Genomic DNA, 14,601 nt, shown 5'->3' on the forward strand with positions numbered 1-14,601 from the left:
ATATCCTCGGGGAGTACTCTCTGACAGATATTTGGCGAGCCCAGCACGTGGGTCAGCGAGACTACTCTTTCTACTCAACCCCCCATCAGTCTTACTTCTGACTTCGATCGACTATTTTCTGGGCACCAATAATGTACTCCAGGCATCCTCCCACTCCGAAATAGGCCCAATAACGTGGTCTGACCATGCCCCTATCGTACTCACCCTCTCTCTGCCTTTCGTCAAGTCCTTAACATATAATTGGAAACTCGACGACTCGCTTCTCAACGATCCACTAGTAGTCAAAACAGTGAAACAAAAACTGATCACCTTCTTCCAAATAAACAAAGGTTCAGTGCCCTCAGCAGCAACTCTGTGGGAGGCCCACAAAGCCACCATCAGAGGGGGAACTTATATCAATAGCCTCCTACAAGAGGAAACTTAAACAGAGAGCCAGAAGGAACTCACGATAAAATCCTAGCGCTAGAGCGCTCACACAAACAATCCTTATCAAAAAAGGTGTTCAGAACACTCGAGAAAGCGAGATCCGACCTAAAAGTGCTGCAACTTGACGAGGTGGAGAGAGCCCTGAAATGGACCAAACAGCGGTTCTACGATAGGGGCAACAAAGCGGACAAACTTCTGGCCCTCCAAATTAAGAGGCTTGAAGACAAAGACCCAGATCTCAAAGATCAGGACTAAAAGCGGCCTAGTCTCCTATAACGAGAAGGACATTGCGAATGAGTTCGCAGAATTCTACACAGATCTTTACAATCTCCACCCAACTAGCATGCCAAAAGATACCGCCAAAAATACATCCGACTATCTAACCAAATGCAACCTCCCATCCCTCACTCAGGAAGAACTCGAGTTCTTAAACAAGAAAATAACTCTAGAGGAACTAAAAAAAGCGATATCCTCACTTAAATTAGCTAAAACACCCGGACCCGACGGATTTTCCAACGGGTACTATAAAAAATTTGTAGGCCCCCTGTCCCCCCACCTCCTAGAAATGTACAACTCCTTTATGCAAGACCAACAGATCCCAGACACTATGTCGGCAGCCAATCTGGCTATTATACATAAAGAGGGCAGAGACCCCCTTCAATGCGGCAGCTACCGCCCAATATCCCTCTTAAACTCTGACCTCAAACTTTTCAGCAAAATCCTAGCAAACAGGCTGAATCCTATTCTCCCAAGGCTAATTCATATAGACCAGGTGGGATTTGTGTCAGGAAGACAGGCCTCTGACAACACCCGCAAAATTATTGATATTATAGACCACGTGCACCTCAAACAATCCCAGGCCCTGATACTAAGTCTCGACGCAGAGAAGGCCTTTGACCGCATCAGATGGTCCTATCTAGACCAAACGATGCCCCAATTCGGCTTCTCCGGACCATTTCTTGCCGGCGTCCGGGCCCTCTATACTAATCCAACAGCCCTACTAAAACTCCCAGGAGGCCGCTCCAACCCAATAAAAATACAAAACGGCACCAGACAAGGCTGCCCCCTCTCCCCTTTACTCTTCGCCCTATCCATAGAGCCCCTAGCCGCCCGAATTCGAACTGAACCCACTATTAAAGGTATCCCAATCGGAGACAGGGAATACAAAATATCCCTGTTCGCCGATGACATAATTCTCACTCTGTCAGACCCCCTCACCTCCCTCCCTAACTTAGAAAAACTCCTTGACGAATTTGGCCAACTATCAGACTATAAAGTCAATACTGACAAGTCAGAGGCGCTTAGCATCTCCCTCCCGAACCCCGTATGGTCAGCCCTACAACAGAAATTTAAATATAAATGGAACACCTCCCACATCAAATACCTCGGAATCAAAATAGCAAGTTCATATAACTCGCTGTATCAAATTAACTACCCCCCCCTCTTCCGCCAGATCTTAAAAGATCTTGAGACCTGGCTATCCCACCAGATCTCCTGGTTCGGAAGGATAGTATCCACCAAAATGAACATCCTACCCCGCTTGCTCTACTTCTTTCAGACCCTCCCCGTCCCTGTCCCACTAGCAGAACTGAGGAATATTCAGGCCCATATCTTAAGATTTATATGGCAACAACGTAGAGCCAGGGTCCCACGATCGGTCCTATTAGCCTCGAGGTCGAGAGGGGGCCTGGGGGCCCCGGACATACTCCGATACTACCTTTCGGCCCAACTGAGGCAGGCGGTAGTATGGAACAGTTCCCCCGCCACCAATTGCTGGCTGGAGATCGAGACACACCACGCTTTCCCGAACCCCCTCCCGACCCTACTGTGGTCCCCAGCTCTCAAAAACAGGAAATCGCTGAGACTTGGTCTCGGGGCAATGAGATGCACGAGGTCGACATGGTTAAAAACCAAAGGGAAATATGGCCTAGCTTCAACCCCCTCTCAACTGACCCCCTTATTCGGGAACCCGGACTTCCCACCCGGATGCGCCCGATCCCAACTCAGCCAATTTCAAGGCTTAAACATCAGAGTGGTTGCGGATTTGCTGGAAAAAGACGAGGCCATGTCCCTCCCGGAATTAAGAACCACATTCACGTCCCCCAACTTGCCCATTTTCCAATACCTCCAGATCCGACATTTCCTAAGAACCCAGTCCCCTACTCTCAAGTTCCCGCCGCGTTCTAGATTCGAGACCCTCTGCCTCAAAGGCGAATACCAAAAGGGCCTCATATCAGAGATTTATAAAACGCTCGAAGCATCTCAGCCCCCCCCTAACCACCTATATATGCCGAAATGGAATGAAGACCTAAACACCAACTTGGACCTTGAGGATTGGGAGGATATTTGGGAAGCAGCCACCAAAACCTCAATTTGTTCCGTCACAAAAGAAAACATCTATAAAATATTATTCCACTGGTACCTGACCCCGAGTAGACTGAGCCAAATCTACCCAGGCACTTCAGACGAATGCTGGAGAGGTTGTGGTCAAAGGGGGGACATGCCCCATATTTGGTGGACATGTCCGGAGATCCAAAGATTCTGGTCCCGGATCCAGGGCCTCCTGACCGAGACCCTGGATATAGAAATACCCCTGGACCCGCTGACCTACGTGCTGGGAAAACCAATTGACGACCTCCCTGCCCCGGCGGCCAGACTCGCGGCGGCAATACTGACAGCTGCGAGATGCTGTGTTGCGGCGGCATGGAAGAAAATTAAAGCCCCCTCCAGAAGAACTGTGATTACAAGAATAGACGGAATTATGAGCATGGAAAAACTGACGGCAATGCTAAAGCAAAAAACCCCACAATTTTACTCTACCTGGGAACCCTGGATAGGACTATCAACCCCCACATAAACCCCTCAGCTACTCCTCCCCCCCCCCCCCTACGGCCGACGAACCCTAACCCCCTCCCCCCTCTCTTCCCGAAGTCGTTCCCAACTATCCACCTTTCCTTCGTCTCCCCCTCTCTTTTTCACTATTGAAAGAAGGAAAAAGGGTTTATTGTGTGTCATTTACCTCTTCTATGCCATGTACATGCACTGCGCCGTATTTACAAGTTGGCCTGTGAGCCAGTGTCGGTATTATGTACCCCTGCGATGTATGACACCAATAAAGGAAAAATATTTAAAAAAAAAAATAATGTCATAATACACCCACTCAGGGGAAAGAGCGACCACAACTGGGTTTACTTTTGTTCATACAGTATATTGTACTTACCTTGACCCAGAGGAGCACCATCCCCTATCTCATTTTCTAGCTGAGCGAGGGTAACCCCCACCCCCTCTTTTTGTTTGCTTCAAAAAACAATTGGATGAAATTTGAGTACCCAGTGATGGGGAAACACGGCACAAGTGTCAGACCCCACATGGCAGCTGAAGTGTAAACACCCACAGGGAGCCGAACTAGAGCAGTGTGGCAGGCCGGTAACAGTTTCCTTGAACAAAGGATAATGCAGCTGTAGCGGTCATGTAAAATGCCTACAGTCATCTCTCCTGCTGGCAGCAAGGCCTGGTAAGTGTGGGCATGCCAGCAGTAATCATGGAGGTTTTCCCTCACACCCTGGTGGGGTGCCCTGTGTATGGATGGGACTGGTCACATGCTCTGACTCCATGGTTAGTGATGTCAGAGGTGTGTCAGCCTCAGAAGTTACATAAGGCACAGCACTGTGTCTAAAAGTTAGTTGCTGGAAAGTTCTACCTGAAGTCTGAGTTGAGAAAGGAGTTTGGCTAAGAGGAGTAGTTCAAGTTCTGCTAGAGTGTCAGTTATGTTCTAGTAACTCCATGGGAGACTGTGTCCAGGGACCTGGCACAGGGCGGTGATTCCTGCGGGAATAGTGAATCCCTCATCTAGGTGACATACCTATCAAAGGGGAGCACGGGCGAGATGATCGGCTAAATACACCCATTGTGGAGGGCAGCTATGCCCACCGTGACAATAAAGATGGAGCTGATCAGAGAAACCCCTGTGTGTGAGAGTCCAATGATTACACAGGAGGTTGCACCACCGAGGAGTTCCTCGTCAGGATCATCCCCATGCGGACGCAGGGGCCCTGGTGAGGTGGAGGCGCTGCACTGGAAATAGGTGAGACTCAGCACACTACCTCAGCTGCCTGTCTGACGGGTCCTCCCCACACACCATCATGCGGGAGACTCAGGAGTCCTGTAGCCAACAGGTGCACCATCAGGCATATCTACACTGTAATGGGGTCCGGTTAGACCACAGGGGCCAATGTGAGATTGGGTGGGTCAGGCCGGGCCAGAAATACCGTTACATTTGGAGGCGAGCTGCTGAGATCAGATCTGTCATCAGGACAGGCTCTAGCTAGGCACACTGGGAAACAGGGAGAGTGTCTGCTGCCACTTTGTGCTGCGTAGGGACGGACCTAGGGGTGGTCAGGGGGCTGACGGGATATTGTCAGTTCGCAGGGACGACCTAGGGGCCTGAAAGGAGTGAGGGGTTTGGAGCCGGGCTATAGCTGACCGAGTCACCTTGAGGCAGTGCTAGTTGGTAGGATGCCAGAAGGGATAGCCTGTTAACTTGGTCAGGAATCCTGGAGAGGGTCTGCGCTAGGCTGACCAAGACAGGTAGACGCCCCAAGTACTGCATGGCAGAGCCAGAGTACCTAGCCCATTCCAGACACTCACCGTAGGGAGCACAGACTGGGAGGAAGGAGTCACAGCAGACACTGAGAGAGTGAGCCTAGCCTGAGGTAGTGCAACACTGGGTCACACCTAGATAAGGTACATATGTGGTGGTGCATCTGAAGCTAATCTTTATTGTACCGGTGTGGTGGCTGCCCGCAGAGTGGAGCCCCATGTATGATAACTGTTACGAGAGAGTGGAGGATCCGCGTGGGGCGGAGAACGTGAAATGGCGGACAGAGGCTGATGGGGAGGGCACCCGTGGCGTGCAACCCACTGAAGAGCAGACTGTCGCCGAGTTATCATTGACCAATCTGCTCTGGAGCGGAGCGAAGGCCGTGGCTGCCCCGTTTTTATCCTGTCTGGGACAGCGAGGGGCCACCCTTGAAGAGTGTGAGGAAATTGTAATAATTGGGGGAGAACCCCGTGAGGAAAACAAACAAATGGACTTTTTGGGCTTAAAAGTCAACCAAAATGGCGGTTCCCGCTTGCTAGGGACACCGCATGGGACAGTCATAGAAAATGTGGCTGGTGCAGGACTTGCAAAAAGCTGGCCGGGAATGGCGCGAACAGCAGAGCCCCGCCCTGATGGGGGGCATGGCGCGAAAGCTATGGCTGCGCCGGGATGGACAGTGACTAACTCAGCCCCTGTGCTGAGTCAACCGCTTAGTCTATGGGACCCTCCCCTGATTTCTACCAGGGGGAGTGACTTTCAACTATGGCCTGTGGGAATGCACCCACTGGGCCCAGGGACTGATATCCAGACGGCGCCACTACAGAAAGTAGTTCCGGCCGTGGAGGAGCCGTGCAAAAAGGATGGTTATCTTGCACAGAGTGCGGCTGCCAGGAGAAGGCGGGAACTAGCCGCGGGAAAAGAACCCCACCCTTGTGGGGAAATTGGCGCGAAAACGCTAACCGCGCCCACCAGGACTGAGAGAGGTGTGGCCTTAATTAAGGGGCATGATGTTCCCCTGTGGGACCCGCCCATTATTGCAACCCCTGGGGGCGGGTTCCAGCTCTGTCAGAGAAGGGAGGAGCCGAAGCAAGGAGTGGCGGATCCAGCAACTTCCATCAGTCAGTTGCGAGGAACCACTGAGAAGGAGAGACCTGTACAGGAAGTGGCTCCTGTACAAAGAATGGCCTGCTCCTCCACTGTGGGCACAATGGTCTCTACACAGCCCTACTCAGTGCCCGGCGGGGTGCTAGTAGTGAGGGTGGCCAACACCGAGACGGTGGTCGGGCTCTGCCTACAATGCGGGCTGCCCGGAGGCACGGTCAATACGGCGGCACGTTGCCCTCATTGCGGGACTTTGTACCTGTGGCCTATGCCCACCTTTATTCCTATACAGCCTGCTGACCCCCCGGTGGACGTGACAAGGCGCTCCGCCGAGTCCCCGGGCGCGCTATGGATCAACCGCGCGAGTCCCGGAGACAAGGGACTGGAGCCGGTCAAGTCGGCTGGGTCAATGGCGATTGAGGCGGCTGAATCAACCCCCGCGTTCGGGGAAAAGAGACTGTCACCCCGCTCGGAGACCCCTAAGTCAGGGAAAGGGGATTACTCGGACGAGGACCTCCGTGAGCTGGCGGTGGTAAAAACGGAGCTGAAAAGGCAGACTGGGAGAACGACACCCCGTGGGGTGAGTGGCAGGACGTCCCCCGCAGATCGGCGACCCGACCGACGGAGTCCCACCATCCCAGGACCTGGCGGAGACGGGAGAGAGACGCCTACACCCCTGCGGACGGGTAAGCCAAGCAGCCCTATTACTTACCTGGTTACAGCGGACGGCGAAGCGCTGGAGGGGCCGCGCCAGGCCCCGAGCGCACGTGGAGTGGCGGCATCACTTCCGGCGGCGACGGCGGAGCAACCGGATGTCGTCGTGGAAGAAGAGATCCCGCATGGGGGTCCCACTCAAGATGGCGACGCTTCCGGTTCCGGGGAGGACGTCACTTCCGGTGGCGACGGCGGAACCCATGAAGAAAAAGCAGCGACGCTTCGGCGATCGGGGGAAGGTCCCCGATCACTTACAAGGCCCAGAAATTGGAGAGACGATCTCAGGACTGAGGAGGGTGAGACATCATCCTTGGACCAGTCTACGGACAGCCAGGAGCGGGTCGTAACCCCGTGGGGTCCCGTTCCGTGCCCCTATGCCCAAACCCCCGCCATAGTTAATACCCCTACCCCCATCACACGGTCACCGGGTTCACCGCCTAGCCTGGAGTACGTGGACAATTCACAAGGGGGGGAGGGAAGACGGACTGGGGAAAGGCAGCGCAGTGGCGCTACGGAGGGCGATTCAAGGGGAGGGGGAGAATTGAGAGTGGCAACTACAGCACCCCAACCCGTAGTAAAGGCCTCGGGGTCGTTTAGGTGGTCCGTACCGCGATCTGAGAGGTCATCAGGGGTATTTTCCATGGACGATGATAGGGACTCAGGAGGGTCAAACAGATTCCGGGAGAACCGTTGGTGGGCCCCATTATTTGAAGGGTACTCGGCCTGGATGGACCGCACTCGGTTCCTCATCCGGCGAGAGGATGTAGTGGACTATTGGTGGACGGTGGGAGAGTTCACCCCAGAACAGAGGGACAGAGAGCTGCAGGAGCGATGGCTGCAGATTGAGAATAGGGAAATAGAGCCTATGGGTCCCAGTATTTTGTCAGACCCCGTGGACCCTGACGAACCCCTATCATGGGTGCTGCCTGGAAGGGGAGGTAAGGCTGACCTGACTAGAATTAGTAGGGCCGAGAGAACCACAATGGCTCGGTATAAATCTTCCCACGGGTTGGAGTACCCGTATGTCCCTGAGCCTCTCATGGATGAGATAGAGGACAACCGGGATAGGTGGCTTAGGGAGGCCATAGAAATGCACCTAGTGGGGAGAGGGAGTTCCGTGATAGGAAAGAAGGCCGAGGAACGGATAGAACATTTAATCCGCATATGGGCCATTGGGAGAAATATCTATAAACACAGAGTAACATATAGACCAGAGAGGGGATTACCCAGGCATTTCTCAGTAACAGTTCTGGATATGGGGGGTAGAGAAGTAAAGAAACCGGACCCCTATCACTATTTTTAGGTGGTACTGTGCATCACGCGGGTCTGTGGCTGCTGGTTGGGGCGGGCTTGGCGGATGACTGTATTCATGTGTACTGCATTATGAGGAAATTTGTGTGATGTTAATTATGTTTTCCGTTACAGTGCTTCCTGGAAAGAGGTATACAAATTTAGGTCCCAGCGAGGGCGATGGGATTCACCAGGGGGAGAATGTAGCGGTCATGTAAAATGCCTACAGTCATCTCTCCTGCTGGCAGCAAGGCCTGGTAAGTGTGGGCATGCCAGCAGTAATCATGGAGGTTTTCCCTCACACCCTGGTGGGGTGCCCTGTGTATGGATGGGACTGGTCACATGCTCTGACTCCATGGTTAGTGATGTCAGAGGTGTGTCAGCCTCAGAAGTTACATAAGGCACAGCACTGTGTCTAAAAGTTAGTTGCTGGAAAGTTCTACCTGAAGTCTGAGTTGAGAAAGGAGTTTGGCTAAGAGGAGTAGTTCAAGTTCTGCTAGAGTGTCAGTTATGTTCTAGTAACTCCATGGGAGACTGTGTCCAGGGACCTGGCACAGGGCGGTGATTCCTGCGGGAATAGTGACATACCTATCAAAGGGGAGCACGGGCGAGATGATCGGCTAAATACACCCATTGTGGAGGGCAGCTATGCCCACCGTGACAATAAAGATGGAGCTGATCAGAGAAACCCCTGTGTGTGAGAGTCCAATGATTACACAGGAGGTTGCACCACCGAGGAGTTCATCGTCAGGATCATCCCCATGCGGACGCAGGGGCCCTGGTGAGGTGGAGGCGCTGCACTGGAAATAGGTGAGACTCAGCACACTACCTCAGCTGCCTGTCTGACGGGTCCTCCCCACACACCATCATGCGGGAGACTCAGGAGTCCTGTAGCCAACAGGTGCACCATCAGGCATATCTACACTGTAATGGGGTCCGGTTAGACCACAGGGGCCAATGTGAGATTGGGTGGGTCAGGCCGGGCCAGAAATACCGTTACACAGGTATTTGCTATGAGCACTGAGGCACTATCATTTTGACCGTCTGGATGTCATCATTACATGTAAGGCAGGGGTGTGCAAACTTTTCTGTTTGCGCCCCCCTGTATACTCTCACAGCTGCACGCGCCCCCTCCCCCTACCGGCAGTGTCATATGATGTCACAACATCATATGACATCACAACGCCATGTGACGCTGCATTGCAATTTAATGCTGTGTTATCATGGCGTCGCCGAGGAGCCAGCTGAGAGCAGGTAAGAGGGAGTTACAGAGGCCCCGTGCCTCCCCCGGCATTTAATTTAAATGTGTGGGGCCTCTGTAAACGCCACCCCCTGCCCCCCGAAAAAAATCTCCCCTTAATTTGCGCTCGTCTGATGTAAGGTATTGGAGTAAAGATTAAGAAGCTTTTATGCAGTTAACTGGCCAGTAGTATAGATACTAACCATTTTTTGCAACTAATTTAGTAGGATCCAACTACGAGAGCTTATGTTTCTTACCGTTATTTTTACGTTTTGTTTCTGGACAGTACAAAAAAGTTGACAGGTATACATACAATTGAGTGGCATACACCCCATTCAGTTCTATGGGACTTAACATATAAGTTCCTTAATGGGACTTAATACACTATTATTTGAACATACTTTTAAGATATTGGTATTATCTGTAATAGGTTACGGGTACATCTTTATATATATATATCTTTATGAATGTTTATTATTGTCTTAGTCATGTTCTTTATGAAATATAGATAGATCCGAGGGGGCATAAGGCTATGTCTGGAGGGACATCGGTATAACTTGATTAGAGTGGAGTTATTTACCCTGCCTTTAAGTAGTTAGGTTTATGTACTTTATTAAGCTATACCCTTGCCCCCTATCTTCTATAGTCTCAGATATGGTCTGTGTCAGTTGTCCATATGTGTTTATATGTGTAGCTATTGATTATTGTTTATGGGGGAAGAGTGGTATTTTGTTTGGTCTTCTTTGCGTGTGTATATTATGAATTTTTAATGTTTAGAATTAAAATAGTGTTCTTTTCCTGCTGTTGCTTACATGTGTGTGTGTAGCACTGTTTCAAAATGATTGAATTATTTTACCTATTTGCAGGGATCTTGATGCGGACTCTACTCTGCCCACCTAGCCTGAGGGACATATTTTCTCTTTTTCTTGCTTTCATACTGTACATTATTATGTTATCCCCATCACAGAGAGTTAGTACACGCCAACGTCTGGTACATGGTAATTACTCCTATAATGTGCTGTTACAGATCATTTTAATGAAAGACTGCAAAACAACATTCATTATGATACATGCAGTGAAGCAGTAGGATGGGGTGCTCAGATAGTCCAATATGGTTTATATTCATATATGAAAGTAGTAATAAATGTCCAGACACTCATGTGACGTCCACAAATGAGTATTGTAGATAACTGGAATGGGTATGCACCTAGTGATGTCCACTTGACAACCGCAACTGATGGTGCACAAGTATGAACCCAGACAGTATGATATAAAGAAAGATATCTGGTATAAACAGGATAAATGACAGGGCACTATGGCCCATTACCTGTATACCAAAGGGACGTCTACTGTATCCACGGCGTACATCCACAGGTAAGGAATCCACAATGATAGTAGGTAAGCAGAGCACAGTCCAATGACATCCAGAGCAGGATTGAGAAACATGAGGAAAAAATCCCAGGCAAACTCCGAAATAAACAGATCAATTTATTGACAAGCTAATGCCATAACAGAGATGTCACGAACGCACCTACGCGTTTCGTGAAAGGGCACTTTAGATAAAGTGCCCTTGCACGAAACGCGTAGGTGCGTTCGTGACATCAGCTTGTCAATTAATTGATCTGTTTATTTCGGAATTTGCCTGGGATTTTTTCCTCATTTTTTCCTCATGTTTTTCAATCCTGCTCTGGATGTCATTGGACTGTGCTCTGCTTACCTACTATCATTATGATACATGCAAAAATATACAAAACTTTTGCAGACATTTAACAAATTGGCAATTTTTTGATATTTGCAACTCATCGAAACTTTACGAAAATAGCAGAATACGAATACATTCACAGGTATGTTATCCTTCATGAATTAAGTGGCACATTCTATTCTGTGATTAGGGTTGCCAGGTGGCTTCTCCAAAAATACTGGACTCAATGGTGAAAGGTGCATCAGGGCACTATGTCCAGGGAGGAAAATACTGGACACATACATGTCCCGTATTACAGTACCTCTCATTTTTTACTGGACAGAGTATCCAAATACAGGACAGTCCAGTTCAATACCAGACACCTGGCAACCCTATCGGCGTTTGCCAATCACCCAGACAATGGCATGAATTCGCTTTTTGGGGAGACTAAATTTGAGTTTTCATGGTGGCTTTTGCAATGCTACTGGTGCAAGTGCAAGCTTTTGCGAATAAACTTAATTCTGTGGGTCTAGATCAATGTCTGTAGTTGATAGATCCCCAGACAGCCTGTTCTTTCTCTCTTCTTATGCAGAAGCATGTGACATATACGCTTGCGAAGCAGAAATCGTTCCAATTATGGTAGAAAACAAAAAAGGATCTACTATACTTTGTTCAAAAAGTCGCTTCAAAGGTGTTACATAAAAGAGCATAAATTCTACTACTGAACAAATTCTATATTTTTGTTTCAAAATGTACTTTTCACGGCCAACTGGATAAATGCTTCTTTAACAGTAAATGATTGAGGCATAACAGGAATAACAGAAGTCTACTAATCCCTAAGGGAAAGCCGAATATTTTCCAATATTTTTGTGCCGAGACTTAGTTAAGGTTTCGACTGACAAGTTTATGTCTCTATTACTTATGATAATCAAGTAAGGAACAGCTTTATTACCTCATACTTCTTATGTCCCAGCCACGAATGGCAGTGTCGTTCGCCGTTGCAACCTGTGTGCAGTTGTGATGAGGACTCCATCGCCCAGAGGTAAATTTCAGCTGCCCTTTACCTTCCAAAGCCACAGAACTGGAGAGCTGTCCATGAAACACAAGGGGTGTTGCATCATGAAAGATAAATGGGTGTGAGATTAAGTGAGCACAGAAAACAGACAGGCGGTTGCTGAATTATGGAGACATAAGACAAACGATGTTCTAAAAAAATCTTAGACGTGACACTTACTGTAGCTGAAAACTGCAGGCTTCCAATTCTGGAGCTGATGTTAATGACAAATGTATTTGAAGCAATTGAACGTAATGCACATTTTACACTTCAGCACATTTTAATTGTTTAACTGGTAGCATTATTATTGATGCAGTATATAGTAAATCACAGCCAATCTCTATTGCATATTTTTTATGTAGAGACAAATCAGAAATGGTTGAGTTCTTTAAACCAGGGGGGCTCAACTCCAGTCCTCAAGCCCCCCACACCGGTCCTGGTTTTCAGGATTTCCCAGTTTCCGCAGAGATTGATTGAGCCACCTGTGCTGAAGCAGGGATATCCTGAAACCTGACCTGTTGGGTGGGGGTTGGGAGGGGGGGGTGGTTGAGGACTGGAGTTGAGCACTGCTGCCCTAAACTATTCACTGCTCTATGTGATGCTAATTAAAAAACTTTTTAAAGGAAGTGCAAACAGATAATAAAAACAAATAGTTTATCATGAATTTATGAATCCGTGAACATGGATGCACATTCTACCCTTGTCTCTATTGCCTGCATCCAGATACATGTATATCTGCACCTTAGCAAAATGGCCTGGCTGCAATTTGGGAGCTGTACAGTATCTGCAATGTGCAGAAGAAACCTCAAGCAGAATAGGAGTAAATATTTACAAGGAGACGCTGAACTGCGCCAATGAGTACAAGTGCCTGGTCACCATTCTTTAGCATGAGTGTGTTTGCAAAAAAATATGTTATCTGATGCACTTTGAACAAACTCCAATTGCTGTAAAGAGTAGAATATTCTTACATGTGTGTCTAATATACTAATGAATAGAAGAACAGAGAGTGAGGAAGGGAGTCAGTTTGGAAAACTGCTGTGCAGTGTGAAAAAGTGAAAGGAAAGTGACTGAAGACAGAAGGAAAGACGAATAAAGGTGTGAAAAGAGAGAAAGGAGAGTGAGAGTGGGAAAAAAGAAGCAGAGAATAGACATGGAGGTCAGGTAAATAACAGATGGTGACTCGGTCTGGCACCAATACTGTCACGCAATGGCATTTATACTGGCACTTATGCCAGAAACCTGCGTGTAGTATGTGTTTTGTCAACATATTACATATACCCACAATCAAGGGCAGGATACATACAGTATAGCAGCAACTATCCTGCTAGAAAACAAAGCTAACCAACCTCATCAGCACACGTCTCAGAATTCCCGACGGAACGGAAAGCATTGATTACTTGGACGAGCACAACCTCCACATGAGTTCAGTGTTTAAAAAAAAATAAATGTATTTCCGTGTTTATATTATTTAATTAGCTACCTGTACCATTTAAAAAAAAAAATGGAGTAAGTTGTGCTGCCTCTTATGTTAGATTGTAATCATGGTGAGCAGACACTTGGGAGGAGTTTGATGTCCTCTGGCTCCCTTTTGTCTGGTATTGCAGAGTGTTAAACAAGAGTTGCATAGCCAAAGCCTCACCCCCCCATCCCTTCTATTATCTGTACTGTATCTGTGATAAGGACAAGCTGGGCAAAAGATAAAGGAAACACTTGATTTACAAAACACTTCGGCAACTAAAGGCTCCTAAAAATAATAATAATAAACATTTTTTTTAAAAACCTTTGTTTTTAACATGGTTACATTCGTTTATTGGAAATAATTAGATGGTTACTTTTTCTTTGCCTGGCACTGTGGGATTGCACCTTTGATCCCTTTTGTAATAAGATCTTGAGGAGTTTCTGATTCCCTCATTAGCTAAACAGCTTAAAGTAGGAGGACACAAATACAGATCTAGCTAGTCTAACTTTGCCCTCTGCCGGGGAAAGCCGCGGTATAGCTGGAAATAACGCTGCCGGAGATCCGAAAAAAAGAAGAAAAGTTATTCGCCGTCAAGAAAAATGACACTTTTATGGAAATGAAGTAGGGTATTCTTTGTATTGGGCAGTTTTAATTCCTTCTCCCTGTCCCTCTGATTCCATGAGCTTATTTATGCATACCCATCCTTGGGAGAGGATTGTAGTACAAAAGGGGGAGACAGGATTGTCCTGATCAATGAAGTGTAACACTAAAACACTTAAGGCATCAATCTTTAAAATGTTCTGCTTTATATATGTCATTGCTTCACTACGGCGCTTAGAGGGGCTGCCTCTTTAACTGGATTGTCATAAATAAAACATTATCTTTATATTTGTTTTGATGGGTGAAATATATACACATTAAAATATGGGGGGAGAAATGTAATTTTACAGTAAGTATGTATTAAAAAGAGCACGTAAAATACTAATTATGATGCTACACAGTAGTTCATTCGTTTTTTGCATCCATTAGTCATATG

The 14,601-nt window shown here is 48.0% G+C and overlaps 1 protein-coding gene across 1 annotated transcript in view; it reads right to left on the bottom strand.

Moving 5' to 3' along the window:
- The window catches only part of LOC142493738 (EARP-interacting protein homolog), a 61,430-nt gene extending 49,269 nt beyond the window's left edge, over positions 1 to 12,161 (bottom strand). The window contains exon 1 of the mRNA XM_075598281.1: positions 12,005 to 12,161. Coding sequence (XP_075454396.1) covers positions 12,005 to 12,009 — 5 coding nt within the window. The 5' untranslated portion in view covers positions 12,010 to 12,161. The remainder of the gene's footprint in view (positions 1 to 12,004) is intronic.
- Between the last annotated feature and the right edge of the window lie 2,440 nt (positions 12,162 to 14,601).

The sequence above is a fragment of the Ascaphus truei genome, chromosome 4, assembly GCF_040206685.1.
Source record: "Ascaphus truei isolate aAscTru1 chromosome 4, aAscTru1.hap1, whole genome shotgun sequence".
In the NCBI taxonomy this organism is placed as follows: Eukaryota; Metazoa; Chordata; class Amphibia; order Anura; family Ascaphidae; genus Ascaphus; species Ascaphus truei.